Source organism: Malania oleifera, chromosome 11, assembly GCF_029873635.1.
Source record: "Malania oleifera isolate guangnan ecotype guangnan chromosome 11, ASM2987363v1, whole genome shotgun sequence".
In the NCBI taxonomy this organism is placed as follows: domain Eukaryota; kingdom Viridiplantae; phylum Streptophyta; class Magnoliopsida; order Santalales; family Ximeniaceae; genus Malania; species Malania oleifera.
The window spans coordinates 89,350,944-89,370,147 of record NC_080427.1 but is presented as its reverse complement, the minus strand read 5'-3'; the positions used below and the strand labels follow the sequence as shown (position 1 = coordinate 89,370,147).

The 19,204-nt window shown below is 33.6% G+C and overlaps 1 protein-coding gene across 1 annotated transcript in view; it reads left to right on the top strand.

Annotated features, from left to right (window-relative positions):
* Positions 1–6,124: 6,124 nt before the first annotated feature.
* Positions 6,125–19,204, top strand: part of LOC131167621 (uncharacterized) — a 35,685-nt gene continuing 22,605 nt past the window's right edge. The window contains exons 1-2 of the mRNA XM_058126416.1: positions 6,125–6,212; positions 6,370–6,547. Of these exons, the coding sequence (XP_057982399.1) occupies positions 6,125–6,212; positions 6,370–6,547 (266 nt within the window). The remainder of the gene's footprint in view (positions 6,213–6,369; positions 6,548–19,204) is intronic.

The window sequence follows — 19,204 nt, the reverse complement described above, 5'->3', positions numbered from 1 at the left end:
GAGAGAGAGAGAGAGAGAGAGAGAGAGAGAGAGAGAGAGAGAGAGAGAGACAGACAGAGACAGAGACAGAGACAGAGACAGAGATAGAGACAGAGACAGAGAGAGACAGACAGAGACAGAGACAAAAATAAAGAAAGAACAGTCTGGCTGGACCATATTGGAGTTGAAGCAGGAGCAGATGGTGGCTCAGATTCAACAACAGTAGGGGGTGGCTCTCTGCCTCTTTAGCAACACAATAGGAGGGGACTTTCTTAGGTGCAGTAGTTGCAGCAGGAGAAGCTTCAGATGGAGGTTCACAGTAGCAACTATAGGGTCTCGGGTTTAGTCCTCTAGCAGCAATTGTAACAGAGGGCAGCACTTCAGCAGGAGAAGTCTTTCTGGTCCTTAGCAGCAGCTACAACAGTACAGCGGCAGTAGAGATACACAGAGGCAGCAACAGTCGTGATGGCAGCAACTCATAGAGGAATAAAAGGAGAAGGAAAAGAGGGAGAGAGAAGCGAGGACAGGGAAGAGAGAAAATGAAGAGAGGTTTTCTGGGAAGAGAAGGGAGTTCTAGAGGAAAATAAAGGAGGAAGGAGAGGGGCAGCTGGGAACTTGGTTGGGCTTCTCGAGCAGACAGCAGCATACGCGAGAAGGACACAACAAGGAGAAAAGGAAGAGAAGAGAAGAGAAAAGAATAGGGAGAGAGAATAGAGGAGATAAACAGAGGAAGAGAAGAGAGAGTTGGAGAGAAGGGAAGGAATGGGAGCCCGCTGCCAAAGAAGAGAAAATATATATATATATAGGGACCTCCCCTGGAAGCCCTATCAGTGCACCGAGCCAAAAAGGACCCGGTTGCATGGCTGGGTCAAATCATTCTTTTTTTTTCTTTTCTTTATTTGTTTCTTCCATTTTATGTTTTCTGTCTCATAGAGAACAAGCCCACTTTTAATCATCCTAAATCATGTATCTCTTGAAACTTTAAACATGAAAGTTGTAGATAATTTTCTTGGATTTTCATAGAATTTTGAATCGACTCGATCGGAGCTTGGGCGAGAAAATTACGCACAGATTACCAAGTAGCATTGATTTTAGCTTCCAAAAATTGCCCTGCGATAAAAAATACCAAAAATTCATAAATTAGTTAATGAAACTCAAATATTATAAATAGGACACAATGTTAAATTATTAAAAATAATTAAGAATTTAATTAAAAAATATAGGTCTCAATGCATAAATTAAAATACCTAATTACGCAATTTAAGCGTGTAATCAGAATGAAATAAAGGACTTAATCTTTGGAGCATGGAATTGAAGATCACTTGAAGATTCATGAAATATTGGACCAAAATCACCCCCCCCCCCCCCGGTGGGCTTTGAATTCCACCACTACATGGGGAGACTCAAGCTTCTCTTATAAGCTAGCTTGGAAAGAGGATGACAACTTGCAAGTCAAAGAGTCTTGGTCTTTCATGAAGCATTTATTTCATTTTAAGTTCCTAAATGTTTTATCTATTTCCTAGGAATTTCATTATCTATGTTTTAAATGTTTTATTCTATTTTTTTGTATTTTCTTTAACCTCTTAAGAAGTTATGTGCATACTCATGTAAGGCAATAAATATGCCATAACTTATATTGTAAAAGGGGTATTGGCATTATCAATTAAAAATGGTCTTTGCTTGATCTTGTGAAACTTGTTCCTCTCCTTATGATTGAGTAGTGTGAGGCTACATTCCGTCTCCTTGGATATTGGGCGATGAGAGACCATGACAACATCAACGTCATCATCAACACTCCACACCTCACTCCTCTTTCATATCTCCCGCCCACAACCTCCTCAAGCTTTATTCTTGTTTCAAGATTCTTAAGGATTAACAAGGTTTTTCATGGTGCAATCGAGTACTCATGTGCCTAGGTGTTTGTCATTGTGAACCTTTTGGTAAGCTCGTTTCAATTCCTTGTTTATGACAATCTAAAATAGTCCCTAAAAGTCCCTTTGTAAGCCACTCAAAACCTTGATTGAAAACCTTGTTCATTCTCTTTGAATCTTCCTAGATTTTCAACATGAACATGCTTGCTAGTATCGTGATTAGGGATATTTGATTTGTATGCTACGACTTGTGGTCTAAGACTTTTAATATAATAATTTTTAAAGTGAACTTGATTACTTGAATGAAATGATCAATTAAGGGCTTTTAAACCAAATCATATATGTTTTCAAAACCTCAACAACTAGTGATCACTAGAATATGTTTGTGATGTTCATGCTTGGTTTATTCAATTCTCCCCTTAGATTGTGATATTGTGTGTGTGCTACAAAGAGGGTTAACTGTAGGACTCACTAGGGCTACTTAGAACCATCCTACATCATTTAGCTTTGTCCATATTAAACATTTGAAGTACTTTTTCCATGTACTTCTCATGTGATAGCCATAACTTCATGATCTTTCTATCACGTGTTATCCTTATACCAAGGATTTGCTTCGCAGGTCCTAAGTCCTTTATTGCAAAGGACTAACTCAGTTCTCGCTTCAATATGTCAACTTTAGAAGCATTACAACCAACAATAAGCATATCATCAACATAGAACAATAAAATAATAAAATCACTATTAGAGAATTTTTGAACAAAAACACAATGATCAAAAGTAGTCTTCTTATAGCCATGCTCCCCTATAACAGACTCAAACTTCTTATACCATTGTCTCAGAGCTTGCTTTAAGCCATACAAGCTGATTCACTCTAAAAATAAGCAGCGCAAAGGCTATCTTAAGTATAAGAGTTATGTCATGTAATAATTAGCCCAAAAGGCCAGATCGTCTCCTCAAGGAATGCGGATTAATTCCAAACTTGTGTAAAACAAAAAGAAGATAAGAAAACAAATTTTTCTAACATTCAAATAATAAAACAAAGATAAACTAAAATCGGACTTCAACAATGACTTAAGAATAATGAACCGACTCTATGCAATAATAACTTGGAAAAAATAGATAGATCCTACAATATCTAACATAAACCAAACCTAACAATGACTCAAACCTAAACAATAATTAGAGCTCAACTAAATTTTTAAACTAAACCTAACAATGGATAAACTCAAACAACTTTTAAATAAAAATGACTAAATTTAAACTAATAAAAAAAAAAACTCCATCAAGATATTTAACATGACATTAACTAGAGGAAAACAACTAAATAATCACAAAGGAAAGAGAGAATAAGAGAATAAAAGAGAGAGAAAGATTAAACTAACACGATTTAATGGCCTTAAATAAAAAGAAAAACAAGCTGACTTTTTTTTAATAATAAACATAAATCCAAACAAGTATTTAAAATTCAAAGAGAGAGAGAGAGAGAGAGAGAGGAACAGAGACAGAGACAGAGTGACAGATAGTAGCACATAATTGCACATGCAAATTCTCACCTCTTATGCAAATATCACATTAAAACTCATGAGATGACATCACACAATTGCACATGCAAGTTATCCCCCTGCCCCCCCCCCCCTAACTAAAATGAAATAATGACTTCAATGTGAAAGCATAAGGGAGATAGAAAAGATGATAATGAGGGAAGTAGAGGTGTACCTAAGTTGTTGACTCTACGAGTCCAATCTTGTTTTGATAATGACAAATCACTTGATATTGATCTGTGCATTGAGTTTTTGAACAAGACTTACACTAAGTATGCAGGGAAAGTCAACAAATCTTGGCAAGATCCATGGAACTCAAAGAGTACGAGAATCAAGATGCAAGTGGCAAAGTTCAAGGATATCTTAGGAAAGGGTATTTAGACCTCATGTACTTACATTTTCATATGATTTAATTTGAGGCTCATTATAACTTAGAATGGTTTTAGGATTCATGCATTTCATGTACTTCATTAGGAAACTCTCATGGATCTTGAAATGTTTTCAAAATCATGAAAAATATGTTTTATGAAAGACCTAAGAAAAGGAGTCAAGCAGATTTTTAGTTAGATATGAAAATTTGAGAAAATGGGGACTTCAATCGCCTAAACTCAAACCTCAGTACCCTGAAGATTTTCTTCGGTTGCCTGAAGATTAAGTTCAGTCGCCTAAAGAATTAAATAGGGAAGATAGAACCTGGCCGAGGCTCTTCGGTCGCCTGAACTCGCAGGAAAGCTTAAAAATCAGTTCTTTATTAAAAAGACACGCGAAGTATCTTATTAATCCAACGGCTGAGATTAATTCTAAGGGTAATATACTATATATTATGAATATCTAAACCCTAGAATGAGAGCTAAGACACACAACAAAAAAAATATACATCTCATTGCAAGACTTGAACCCTTGAGCTGATTTTCTGCACTTCAATCTTCTTCCATCTTCTTTGGGCAAATCTCTACTAAAATCAAAAGGGCATTCATTCATCCAACTAAACTTTAATCCAGTATTAAGGTTTGATCTTTCAAGTTATTACTTTTCAAGAACCTCTCATCTCTTTACGTGTTTATCATTAGAAAGAGGTTTTGATCTTGAGTGTGTATTCACATATAAAAACTGATTTTTGAAAAGATCATGTCTTGAGAAAAACTTGTTAGCTTGGTTGATTGATTTGTGATTCAAGAAGTATATAAACACACACACACACACACACACACACATATATATATTTATTGCTCATAGGGCTTCTTATTGAAAAACCTACGTTGATTAAAATATTGGAACTTGAAGGAAAACTTTGTGTTTTTTGTTGAATTGTATTCAATTCAAAGTTTTGTTAAATAGCTTACTTCAAATATACTTGTGCATCTTTACAAAGTGAATCAAGAACCCTAGTTGGCTCCAAAGCATTCCAAATATATTTTCACTTGGGAGTTTTTTATAAAAAAAAGATTTGTGTGTTGAGGCATATCAAACATAAAACGAGTTTATCGTTTTCATACATTCACGAGATTCAAGTTATATCATATGTTAATGTGCTAGGAAATTGATTTGTACTCACAAGATTTTTGTTAGAAACATTGTTTTGAGTGTTATTTTCAGATTTCATTGTAAACACGGTTCGGATTGTGAACCGGGTGTGAGAAGGAAGCTGTACCTCTTGTGAGCAGTGGATAAGGAGGGAGTTGTACCTCTTGTAAGCAGCGGTTTGTAAGGGAAGCTCCATCCCACTTTAAAGAGTAGGGTTTTTAGTGAATCCTTAAGTGGTTGCCCAAGGCGAGGATGTAGGCCAAGTCGGCTGAACCTCGTAAAATCGCGTTTGTCTTCTCTATTCCTTTTACTCTTTATTTTCCACGTTATATTTAAATTGAGTATATTGCATGCATAGATAGGATTGCCACACACATACATAATTGAGCAACAAGAAGTAGTTGGAAAATTGATAAGAAGTGTGTAAAAGGAAACTAAGTGGATTAATTTTTTTTATATCCAATTCACCCCCCCCCCTCTTGGGATTACACCTTAATCAAAATAAGTAAAGAGGTAAGGGAAAAGAAAAACTGAAACTAAATTAAAATGTACCTGAAAATAAACTAAAAATGAAATAAGATAAAACAAAATGAAAACAAAGGAAATAAAAACAATCAAATATGTTTAGAGGAGGCTCAAGAGGAATTTCATCTGGTGGGTGCAAGTTAATAAATTGAACTGGCGAGTCTCCAAATTTGAGCTGCCACAATGAATCAGCTTTGTTACCTACACAAAAGTTAGCATCAATTAATTCTATACTCTCCAAAGTATTATACACTACATGTGTAGATTGACTCTTTTGTTTTGAAAAGAAAGGATCTTTATTCAGTATGTTTTCTAGGAAATTTGCTTCTATAAGAACTGATCTTTGATGTAAAGGTGTTAGAGCAGTTACCTTTGGTTCTTCAAAAACATCAACATTGGAATTGTTACCTGGTTCCTTGAAAGTTAAACTCTCACCATTTTGACCATCGGCTTTTTTATCAGGTGTACCAATCACCTTACCATGGAGATTTGTTTTGGCATTGCAATCCTTGACATTTTCTCCAGTAGGGAATGAAATTTCCATGGTTTTTAATCTCTGAGAATAAAGAACCACAGATCACATTAGCTGAATTCTTCAATTCTAGGCTCACTTCCTCTAATTTTTCTTTGACTTCATCTATCTCAATTGTAACTTCAAGTATCGGGACAACACTTTGTCTATCGATGGGTATCTCAGGTCGGGAAACTTCTTTTCCACTTCTCAAAGTAATAATTGTCTTCTCTGTCTCAAGAGAATCCCCTGAGACATTATGTACTTGTTGCTATTTTTGCTGGTATACTTGAGGATTAGGCTGAGGTTGTGCTAGAAATTTTCTTTTTTCTAGGGCACTGAATTGTGTGCTCATCTTATTAATGGTGCCCTGTAATTCATTTATGGTGTGAGTGTTAATCTGTAAAAACTGCTGAAGTGTATTGGTCATCTTTATCGTGCTATCCTCAAGAGACTTTGTTGGTGGATCAGAAGCTGCTAAAGAATAGATTTGAGAAATATAATGTGGCTGATACTGATGCTGAAAGGCAATCTGATGATATAACGACTGATAAGGTGGTGCATAGGACTGGGGAGGTTGATTCCAAAGTTGCTCTGTACTATTCTCCTTTTCCATCTCCACAGCATCCAATCTTTTGGTGGTCTCAGCTATACCTGCCTCAACATCAACATCATCTTTCAGTTCATATGTAATGACCTGAAGAATAATGATATTTAAATAATAGAGAAAGGAGAAAATGGGAATAGGAAAAGAGGGCGCAGCAGACTTCGTCGACGACGTGGCACTTTGGGCTCGTTAACGAGGGTGCGTCTCATCAATGAGAAGATGTCGAGAGGATATTTGGGCGACTCTAAATTTTGTCGATGATGGGGAGAGTTTGTCGACGAGTAGCCTTCTTGGCCTCGTTGACGAGGTGACGTGGCTCATCGATGAAACCTATAGTATAAATAGCCTAAAACTCAAATTTTTACACAAAAAATTAGCAAAAACTCTCTCTCTCTCTCTCTCTCTCTCTCTCTCTCTCTCTCTCTCTCTCTCTTCTACGGTTTCTCTCTCTTCTCTCTTCAATTCTGGCCTTGTTTCTCATTGGATCAACGATTTGAGGCCACCACGATGCTCTTGGGGAAGTTCTCTCCAAGTCTGCTGAAGCAGATCGTTGGTGAGGCAGAGTTGGAATTCATCCCTAGCTTAAGGTAAGGCTTTTTATGCAAAATTCGGTCTTCCCATAGTAATAGGAAATGGTGTTATTCACAGAAAAATACCGAAGTTTAGTTCTAGGAGTTGTCATTTTCATGGTGTTGAACAGAGAACCCTAGGGGTGTAGGACTTGTGTATTTTAGGGGATTTCTTCTCAGGAATTACGTAAGGGAATAAACTAAAGCAGTTATTTTTCATACAAATTATTATTATTTATCAACAAATTAATTTTCTGGAAAGCATGTATTATATTTGTATATTATTGATAAAATGCATATTTAGAAAAACACTGCTATTATGTTGAAATATATATAAGTATGAAATGCCTGAAATTATGATTTTAGAATAGAATGTATGGTTTTATACAGCAATGTGTGGCATGAATATTATTTTACGTGGAAAGTACTATGATATGGCAATTTTATGAATAAAGTATGTTTTTCAGAGAGTAAGAAATAATTCAGTACATTATGGTTTTTGAAATACATGATAAATGAATTATTTATTCAGAATGATAAGTATGTAATATTCAGCGCAAGGCCATGATTGATAGCCAGAGCAAGGTCGTGTTATATGTATGATTTCAGCGCAAGGTCATATTTATGAAATGTTCGGCGCAAGGCCGCGGATATGAAAGAAATCGGCACAAAATCGTATGTATGTATATATATATATATATATTATTACAGAAAATTCTATCAATATATTTATGTTAGAAAAGTATATTATCATATATTATATGTTATCAGAACGCGGATGATAGTACAATTTAGTTTTAGGAGCACGCTACCGTAGCTACACAGATTAGATTATTATGTTCAGACATGTACTAACCGCCCCTACTAGTAGAGGGGGTGGGGATGGATAGTCAATGTGGCTTTCAGTGTAGAGTTGTAGACGTCCACCTAGTAGTCCGGACCTGGGTATGGCGGGTCCATCGTACTTACTGATATTTTTGACTAGGTAGTGGTCAGCCAGCCATTATCGGGTCCCGCCTTCAGGTTGCACAACCCATCATGGGGGGTAATTCATGACATCAGCTAGCTATACATCCTGGGTAAGTTTCAGTATTATCAGTTATATCAGACATTTCATGATTAGTATAAATTAATAGAAATTATGAAAGTTATGATTATTCAGATATGTTATCATGAATGTTTTCCAGCATATGAAATGTACTGTATATGTATTATAGTACTAAATTTTCATTTTTCCACACAGCTGTATTTAGTTTATTTTCTCTTACTGAGAAGTGTCTCACCCCCGAACTTAAATAATTTTGAGGAAACCCAAAAAAACCGGCAGATCAAGGTCGCCGTTGAGATAGTGTGTTACTACCCCGCTAGAAAGGTAAGTTTTAATCTAGGAATAGGAGACTTACGTTATGGGTTCCTAGATTTGTATCTATTTTTGTATTTTTTGGAGATTGTATATAAACACAGTGTTTTGTATTATATTTGACTCTGGTATTATGTACCTTGTGGTTATGAAATTGTAATTTTACATTTACTGCTGCCTAGGTTCTGCTGTGTTTGGCAGGTGTCCCCGTTACCCACAGGTTGGGTTGACTATTTTGCTAATTATGCTTTATTATATGACAAGATAAGCAGATCATTACATCATACCACTCTCCACCATGTATTGCTCTCAATGGTTGAGCTACAATTGGTTTTCTGTCAATCCTAGTGTTCCACTGCTAAGTATTTTTCGCTAAATAATCTAGAAAACTCAATGCGTCATTAGGCTCCTTGTTAATTGCTTTATTTCTTTTAAAAGTATTGGTTATAGTTTATGAAATGAATAAGTAGCATGCACACTCTCACAAGCTCTTTATTCAAGCTTGTTCTTTAGGATTAAATTTATAGGTGATAATAAAATAGTCTTGTATTTATGAGATGAATAACATAGGTCTTTAACTTCTAATTAAAATCTCATAAGCATGCCCAAGAAACCTACCTCTTAGACAAAATATTATTTCCTTAATCATATGAACACAAGATGGTAAACTCTTGAATATGCATAGTCAGCATATTTCTTGCACAAAATTGTGTCTTAGGGAAATTAATCTTAGCTTATGGTATCTTCCCATTAGTCGCTAATTAGAAGAACATGTCTCCTATCACCAAAAGCTTCTTAAGCTAAAAGAATAGTTTCCCTCTTTTTGATGATGATTAAAGGGAGAGAAAGTAGGTTGGTGTTATAGGTTGGATGTTGTAGGTGGGTGTTGAAATTAGGATAGCTTCCCAAGAGGGGGGGTGAATTGGAATTTTTAAGATTAATTCAATTTTACTTATTTGTTTAATATCAACAACCACAATAAGTAAATATAAAACAATTTAATCATAACTAATCAAGATAATCAAGAATTCTATCTTTGTCTCAATAGCCCTGTAATGACTTGTAAATCAAGCTGAATATATGTATGCCTAGTGTTTATTCCAAACTGACAAGTCTTCTTTATGTTTAGCTTTTAAACAAACTTTCAAATTAATAAGTTTAGGTTGATCAACTAACGTAGTCCCTTTCGATTTCCGCAATTAATGCTGATCAAACCAAAAACAAATTATCTTCCTATCTATTTAACAACTAAACACTCAAAATTAACAATTTAAGACATACATGCAGGTTATAAGTCTTTGTTGAAAAAGTAAATAGTAAGGATGAAGAAAAACACAAGATTTTACGAGATTTGGCTTATACCTAGCCTACATCCTCGCCTTTGGCAAACCACCAAAGGTTTCACTAGTTTAGTTCTGTTGATGGGTGGAATAATACCGATTACAAACACTCCTTTCGTTAGGCTAGTGCCCGCCTCTCCAAACGATATTCCCTCATTTGGTCCAATGATTCTACAACCTTGAATCGTCTATGAATAAGAATCAAGATAAAGAGATTTTGTGTACAAGAAAACACTCTCACAGTAGAGAAAGTTAGTACAACATTCAGCACAATAATACTTCAAAGTAATTCAGATATAAAAGAATTTGAAGCTCAATACTTAATATGAATCACCAAATATCTTCCAAAATATGAAAGATTCTGAATTTGAAAGCTTTGCTTCAGAGTTTGAATTAGTAGCAATTCAGTAGTTGAACATAAGAAAGTTTAAGAGCCTTTGAGAACTTTGATTGCTTGAAAATTGCTTGGGTGTCTCTAACCTTTGAAGATTGGGGCTATTTATAGATGTTTAGAAGCAATTCCTTACCCCCAAAGTTTCCTTAAAATAGTTTCCAAGTTTTTTAAAATAATAGTGTCCAAAAACTTTGTTTAAAAAATCTTGCTGTTGAGATTTTTTAAGCCAACGTTCGAGAGGCAGTCGCCTGTTATAGAACAAACTCACAAAATAGAACACTGGTAGTCACCTGCCAGAACCATGGCAGTCACCTGGCATGTTCACTCAGGCACCTAACATGTTCAGGCAGTCGCCTGTCTTGCTACTGTCTCATTTAAAAAAACTTTATTTAATTTGGCAATCGCCTGCCATATCATGACTGTTGCCTAGCCCTTCTTTAATTCAAAAGTTTTTCTTTTACAAAAACCCTTTCTTTGTATTGATTATAAAAATTATTCTTTAGAGTATAGAAATATATTTCTGAATATTTTGAGAGCTTCAAATCAATTTATATTTGAAATTAACTTGAAGTACTTACATTTAGAACATCCAAAAAATGATCCTTTGATCTTCAATCATGTTCTTCCATCATCTTTGGGTTTTTCAATCTTCTCTTTGAGCTTTCACCAGTATATCTTTAATCCTTATGCTCTTTAAGATCTCTTTGTAATCCATAAGCTTTCTCATACTCTTGAGCTTTGTCACTTCCTTTAAGCTTTGCCTTATTCCTGAAAATCTTTCACTTGAACCTCATTAAACACATCATGATTTGTTATCATCAAAATAAGAATTGTAAGCCTTATTTAGGCCAACAGGTGTATTAAGTACAAATCTATAGTGTTGCTTAAAATGATTTTAATGAAAGTTCATATTTTTTTTAATGAAGTTCTTTTTATTTGATTGATTTTTCTTAATATAAAATGAACTTTCTAGTTTGTATAATTGTATTCTGTAGCTCCAATGGATATAAAATATCTAGTAAAATGTTTTAATTATGCCTTGAAATTAGGATGACTTCCCAAGAGGAGGGTGAATTGGGATTTTAAAAACTCTCTTTTAATTCCTTTTAAGAATACTTAACTTCTTTTATTGTTTAACCAATTATTTGACTTGTTTGTTTAATTTGTCAAACACACAATAACTTGGTTTCTTTTATACAATCAGCAACACAATTATTTAAACATCCAATCTTCAACCACACTATCCAAACCAATCAAACACAATTGAAAAGCAAAACAACCAAGTCAAGATTAAGATAACTGCAACACTATTTAGATTGATGAAAGCATTAAAGATTCAGTACTCTTAGAATATAAACACACTCCAATCAATATCAAACTTTAAACAATTTAACTTTCAGTTTTTTATTGGTTTGTAGCCCTATAGTGAATTTAAATCAAACCTTGTATTAATAAATTTACCTCTTCAATATGATGTTCAATATAAAGTCCAATCACTCTTTCCAAATATTTAGAATTCAAATAAACTCTTGGTAAATTTATCTATGGGTGTTTAACCATGTAACGTACTCTCATATGGTTTCCGCAAAGTAAGGTTTAACCAATATACTCCCTTTCGGTTTCCTCAATCCCAAATCAAAATTGAACCTTAAGTTGATTTAACTTCCAAATTACGTAGTTTGTATGTATATCAATAAAATCATCCATACAATTGTATATGTACTAAAAGTAAAGAGTAGGGAAAGAAAGAGTGAGATGGAGATTTTTACGAGATTCAACTTATACCTAACCTACGTCTTCACCTTTGGCAAACCACCAAAGGATTCACTAAACTTGTTCCTTTGACGGGCGGAACAATACCTTTACAACACTCCTTGGTTAAGGCTAGAGCCCGCATTCTCCAAACAATATCCCCTCGGCTGGTTACTCCTTAACTAGGCTAAAGCCCACCTCTCTAAGCAATATCCCCTTGCTTAGCCAATGATCCAAACAATCCTTGGAATCGTCAATTTACAAGAAATAAATCAAATAGATGTGTACAAATAATGCTCACACAAAGAGCTGATTAGTACACTTTAGAAACTAATATACTTCAAATTCAAGATACCAAAAGAATGAAGTAAGAAGCTCAATGTAAATATCACTGGTTTACTTGTCTTCGATGAAGATAGAGAACTTAAATCAGATACTTCAGAGAAGATGTAAAAGATCAGAAATTTCCAAAGAAATTCATAGCAATTCAGCACTTAGAGCAGATAGCAAGAGCTTTGAGAGAGAGAGATTTTGAAAGAATGTTCAATGCTTAGTATTTTTGTGAGGACCATAAAACATGTATTTATAGACTTGAAAAACATTCACTTTCGTGCTGCCCAAGTTTACTTGGAGTGCCCTTCAAGTTTCCAAAAAGATTGGGGTGCAAGTCAATTAGATTTGAAATTTAGAAGTTTAAAAAATCTGCCCGTTGTCGTACTTTTGTTGCCTGAAATAAAACCTTGGTCGCCTAAAATGAGTTCAGGAGCCTGAAGTTATAGGTTCAGGCTCCTAAAGACACACTACCTGTTTTAAGTTTCTTCAGCAAAAATCCTGATTGCTTGAGGATTACACCTCTGTCGCCTAGACAAAATAAAATCAATTTCCTTTTTTCTTTTTCAAAGATATTTGGCTTGCTTGCTTTCTTACTTTTGAAATATATTTTCCGAGGTTTTAATATAAAGTTTCTAAGTCCATTTATGTCCCCTAATGAGCTTCATTTCATTCATAATGATATTTTTAACTTTGAAGTACTTACATGAAGATTTTCTAACAAATTAACCACTTCTTGTTCTTTGAAAACTTCATGGTCATCTTGAAGCTTTGAGTTCATTCCATCTTCAGATATCTTTGAGCTTCCCTTTTTGATCACTTCATGACACATCATGTACTTTTAAGCTTGTTGGTGATCTTTCGAAGCTTTGTTGAATTTGGTTTTCTAAGTTGCCTGAAACCATCATTACTTGAACGCATAATGATATTAAAACCTTTTACTTGTTACCATCAAAACAAGAGGTGAAAGCCTTGTTAGGCTAACATGCCTTATATGCATATAGTAAGGCGGATAAAATTTTCATCTTATTTAACAATATGCATAAAGTAAGGGGGAGCTTACAATTATATCTTATGAGAACACCAACGGTTTGCCATCCTCGAAAAGAAGGAGATTGTTAGCCTAAGTGGCTATTAAAAGTAAGGTGTAGTCCCAAGATGGGGGCGAATTGAATTTTAAAAACTTTCTTTTAATTCCTATGAGAACTTCTTCTTGATTAATTAATTTTAGACTTGTTTGTTTAGTTCACCAATCACACAAGAACTTAGTTCCTTTATTTAATCCACAACCACACAACTATTCAATCATTCAAATAATCAATCAACCACAATTTGAAAAGCAAACAACTAATTATTTTGCCAAGTATAGGTTAACTACAGCACTATTAGATTGATGAAATTCATACTTACTAATATAAAGCCCTGTATTAATGGATTTGCTTTTCCAATATAATGTGCAATATAACATCCAATCAACACAATATTCACACTCTTCTCAATATTCAGAACTCAACTAAACTCTCAGTTAATTTATCCTTGGGCTATTAACCAAGTAACGTACTCCCATATGGTTTCCCTAAGGAATGGTATAACCAACGTACTCCCTTTCAGTTTTCGCAACCCAAATCAAAATTAGACTTCAAGTTTACTTGATTTCTATGTTACGTAGTATATGTGATTATCAATTAAACCATCCACGCAATTTTAATATGTTGAAAATAAAAAGTAAGGGAAAGAGAGAGTGAGACAAGGATTTTTGAGAGGTTCGGCTTATACCCAACCTATGTACTCACCTTTGGCAAACCACCAAAAGATTCACTAAACCTGTTCCTTTAACGGGTGGAACAAACCTTTATAACACTCCTTGGTTAAGGCTAGAGCCCGCCTTCTCCAAACGATGTCCCCTCGTTCGATCACTCCTTAATTAGGCTAGAGCCCGCCTCTCTAAGAAATATCCCCTTGCTTAACCAACGATCCAAACAATCCTTGGAATCTTCAATCTACAAGAAATAAATCAAATAGATGTGTACAAGAACTTGCTCACACAAAGATCTTATTAGTACAACAATTTAGAAACTAATATACTTCAAAGTAAATAACAATATGGAATTTAACTTGAAGCTCAATGAAGCATATCGCCGATTAATTCTTTCAATGATTGAAAGATTAAGAATTTGTAGCACAAGGTTGGTGATTGAATCAGCAAGACCTCAGTGAATTTCATAGACAAGATGAGGGTGAAAGAGCCTTTGAGTGTTGAGAGCAATTGAGAGAGATTTTGAATTTCTGCTGAATTTGAATTCTTGGTGTATTGATTCAATGATCTTTTAGGCTTATTTATACACTTTAAAAGGTATGTAACTTGATCTTCAAGCGACTTGGAGTATCCCCCAAGTTTTCACAAAGTTTGAGCCCCAAGCAAACCATTTAAAAAATGTTTCGGTTAAGGTTTTTTAAAAATTCTATTTGTGGAAGTCACCTGCCATGTTATTTTTAAAGCGGCAACAGTGGCAGTTGCCTGCCAAGACACAGCCAGTCGTCTGGCTTGACCACCCAGGTTGCTGTTAGGTTGCTGTCAGCTTCGAGTACCCTTTAGTGCTTCAGTCATAACGTTTTCTGTGAACTCTAAATTTAATTATCTTGGTGTCAAATGAAATCTAAGAGGAAATACTATAACTTTTATGTTGAACACGTTTTAAAATAAAAATATTTTGATAGAGAAACATGCACCTCAACGCGGATGTAGAAAAATTAACAGCATTTGAAAAATCCTCTTTTTGGCACTTTTCATTCCAAAAATGATTCTAACCTTTTTGAAATAATTTTTGACCTTATAAAAATATTTTCAAAGTATGTTAAAAGGTATCTAGGTCTAATAAATTAACCTAAGAGTTTCATGTATCCATATTGAAATTATTTGAAGTACTTACATGAAATTTCCTATTGACTCTTCTAAATTTTCAATTCTTGAATTTTTTGAGGTCTTTATGCTTGTTTCATCTTTCTTTGAGCTTTCATCAAGTTCTATTTAATCCTCATGCTCTCATGATCTTCAAGCTTTATCTTTGAATCCATTTTTGAATCAATGCTTTAAGCTTTATATTGATCATCCTTCTTTGAAATATAAGCTTTCATGAATTCTTTAACCTTGCACTCATCATTGAGTCCTAAAAATACATTACTTAAACAAAGCATGTTAATTTCTACTTGTTTGTTAACTTCAAAACAAGATGTTAAGTCTTGTAAGGCCAACAATCTCCCCATTTTTTATGATGACAAACAAGAAGTAAAAATTGGAGTGAGCCTTAAAAAACTCCCTCTTTCAATAAGCATCATCTTAACAATATTTGTAAGATCAATATTAATTTCAATTCATTCAAGTTTAAGTATATTAAACAATATCAAGTACTTATCCTCCTTTTAATATATATTATGTTCATGCTCAATTGCTTAACACTTCTCCCCTTTTTGACATCGATCAAAAAGATAAAATAAATGATTAAGTTCAAATAAAATCAAATTTTGAGCATATCATCAAACATGCACATCAAACATGCATATCAAACATATGTACACACTCAACTTATAATTTTTCAACATAGCATGTGTAGTGTGTTTTTACAATCATATCTTTACTAACAGCTTTTTCCTTCTTTGACATTACTCAAGATATTAATAGTTGATTTTATGATACCGATTTAAAATTGAATTCTTAGTATCTATTTAAAATTCATGATACCAATTGAGAATTGATACCAATTGAAAATTCTCTAAATTGATTAATAGGGAAACAATCATAATATAAGCAATATGACATAACACTCCCCATGAATTCAATACATATAGTTTTGTTATCAATTTTGCTTTCATCATCCTGTATTTGAAAACATTGATTCACATTATGTATCAAATATTATTATTATGCTCATATCATCAATGTGATAACATGCTCATAGATATAATTATTCTTGTTATGCTTAAAAAACCAATTGATCTTTTAGATTGTGATACTGAATGAGCCTTTTTTAAAAAAAAAAAAAAAAAAAATTGTGATACCAAGTGAGCTTTTAAATTTTGATACCAATTAAAATTTTTAAAATGTGATACCAAAAATATTCATGGATACCAAAGTCATTATCACATTATACACAGCTCATGGATACCAATATAACCATTATATCTCTCATAGCTCATGGATATCAATATAAAAAGCAGTAAGTCTGTAAAGACCCGAAAATTAAAATGAATAAAATAATTAAAAATAAATAAATAAATAAAATAACAGATAAATAAATGAAAGGAATGGGAAGAGAAAAATAATAATAATAATAATAATAATAATAATAATAATAATAATAATAATTAAAGAAATTAAATTAAATTAAGATAAATTAAATAATTAAATAATTAGTTATTAAATTAAATATTTTTACATTTGATAAAAAAAAAACTAATTAGAATGATATATATAAGTTATTATAATATATATATATATATATATATATATATATGATAAGATATATATATATATATATAAAGTAAAGTTAAAAGTTAAAAGAGATAAGAAGAGAAGAAAGAAAGAAGAAGAAAGAAGAAGAAGAAAGAAATAAAGAAGGATGTCAGAACCTGATTCACGCCCCCCCCCCCCTCTGAAACTTCCTGTGTGTTCGTATCCGTCTCTCTCCTTCTCTCAATTACTCGGTGAGTTTCCGACGGATCGAGAAATGGAAGGTGCCGTTGGAATCCTGGTTCCATTGCCGACATTTCTACTGGAGCAGATTTTTCATGGGAACGGTTGAGGCACTACTCCTGGGGAAAGGTAATTTTTTCTCATTTTCTCGATTTCACCGTTTATATGTGGTTAAATCGACGAACGCACACTACCACGGGGTCCTAGTCATCGTCATCATCATTTTGACATAGGTAATTTTTCAATAAGGATTTTCTAGGCCCTACTCCAAAGTGAGAGTGGGATTTGAGAATTTGGCTAAATTTAAGGATATTGTTATTTGTTTAGGAATTATGATCATAGGAAATATTTAAATAATATTTTATTCAAGAATAATTTATTGGAACTAGGAATCTAATTTCAGGGTCCCGGTGAGCGCCGCAAGTATTTTTCAGAGTCCTTATTGGCGTAATTCAAGAAACTAGGAAAGGGAAAAAATATATATTAAATCAGAATTTTTATGAATTTAATGGAAAAAAATTGTGTTATATGTACGTGTATATGTTTCGATATGGGTAAAATGCCAGCCATTTAAATTATATTTTTTTGAGTTTACGGTTGTTTATTAGATATGTATATGCAAAAATGAACTGATAAAAGTGGAAAATATTTTTAGGATAATTATGTAAGAAATGAAAAGTATTTTTAGTATATAAACGTTAAATGTTGGTTGGCTTATTTTACAGGCAGTGTATGAATTTTATTGCTAAATTGTGTGGCATGAGATTCTGTGCAAATATATGTTAAATGTAGGAGATGCAGGCTAAATAAGTAAAGTAATGAAAATAAAATATGATATGGACAATGTTGCCTGTGTATGTTAAATGCAACCATGTAAATGTAAGACAGCTGAAAGACAGTCATGTTAGCAGATCTAGCACACTTCTGTGTAGACTAACTGATGACAGCTAAAAGGAGCTATGTTAGCAGATCTAGCACATTTCTACATAGACTAACTGATGATAGCTAAAGACTAGCTATAGTACGAAGTAATGAAATGAAATGTTATGTAATGAAATGACAATGAAATGAAATCACAGAGGTAAATGATGTAAATGGGAAAGAGTGACTTAAAGTGAAACAAAATGAAAAGTTAAGTTATGAACATGAATGAATGTGCATAAATGTATAATGACAGAAAAGAATGATGTATTATGATATTAGAAGTATGTATGTACGTAGAACATGTTACGATTGGGCGAGGCATACCTTTCGCCTGAGGGCTTGTTGAGTAAGGCGAGTGCACTAGTAGCTACAGATGTGGCAGTAGCCGCATAACGTACTAGGGCAGAGGGAACCTACTTGTATGGGCGGGTAGATTTCCCTATCTTTAGGGCCTTTGCCGGTAGGCTATTATTGAATAGTGTGAGTACGAGATTAATTTATCACTTGAGGGCTTACTGAGTAAGGTGAGTGCCCTGGTATGCTTTAGCTGCGACCTTTGGGTTGCAAAAGTATCAGAGCAGAGGGGTGCTACTTGTATAGGCGGGTAATCACCCTTATCCTCGGGTAATCTCGTGGGTTAAACATTTACATATGTTTGATTAGGATCAGAGAATGATTTCAGAAATTATGTTAAGGATTTTCAAATTTTAAATATTATGTTATCTATAAACTCATGTTGGTCACACACTGTTTTAATATATGGTTTCTTCCCTTACTGAGATGTGTCTCACACGAATATGAATTTATCTTTTTTTTTAGGATTTCCTCAAGATCAAGCTTTGAGAGCTCGAGGTTTTTATAGCATTATTGGGAGATATAAGAAAAAGGGTATAAACATTTTAATGATATTTTTGTAGAAAGTGAATATTTAAGTTTAATGTCTTTATGTTTTAAGACTATTGAGTAAGGAATGATTGTGAAAATACTGAATTGTTTTGGGAGTTATGTAAATTTATGAAAATGCAGGTGATGGATAATTTATTATGGTTGGTAGTTAGAATTAGTAAACTCTGGTATTATGTTATATGGAGATTATGATTATGTTTTCCGCTGCGTATGTTATAGAATATGAATTATCAAGATTTTATCAGGTATAACGTGCCGGACCCAAGTTTAAGGTTTTGGGGCGTTTCAAAGTCTATCCATGTAATTCATCAATAGCATGCATGATCAAGTATTAATCTCATAACAAAATTCATGCTTATACTCAATAATCTTATGCTCAAA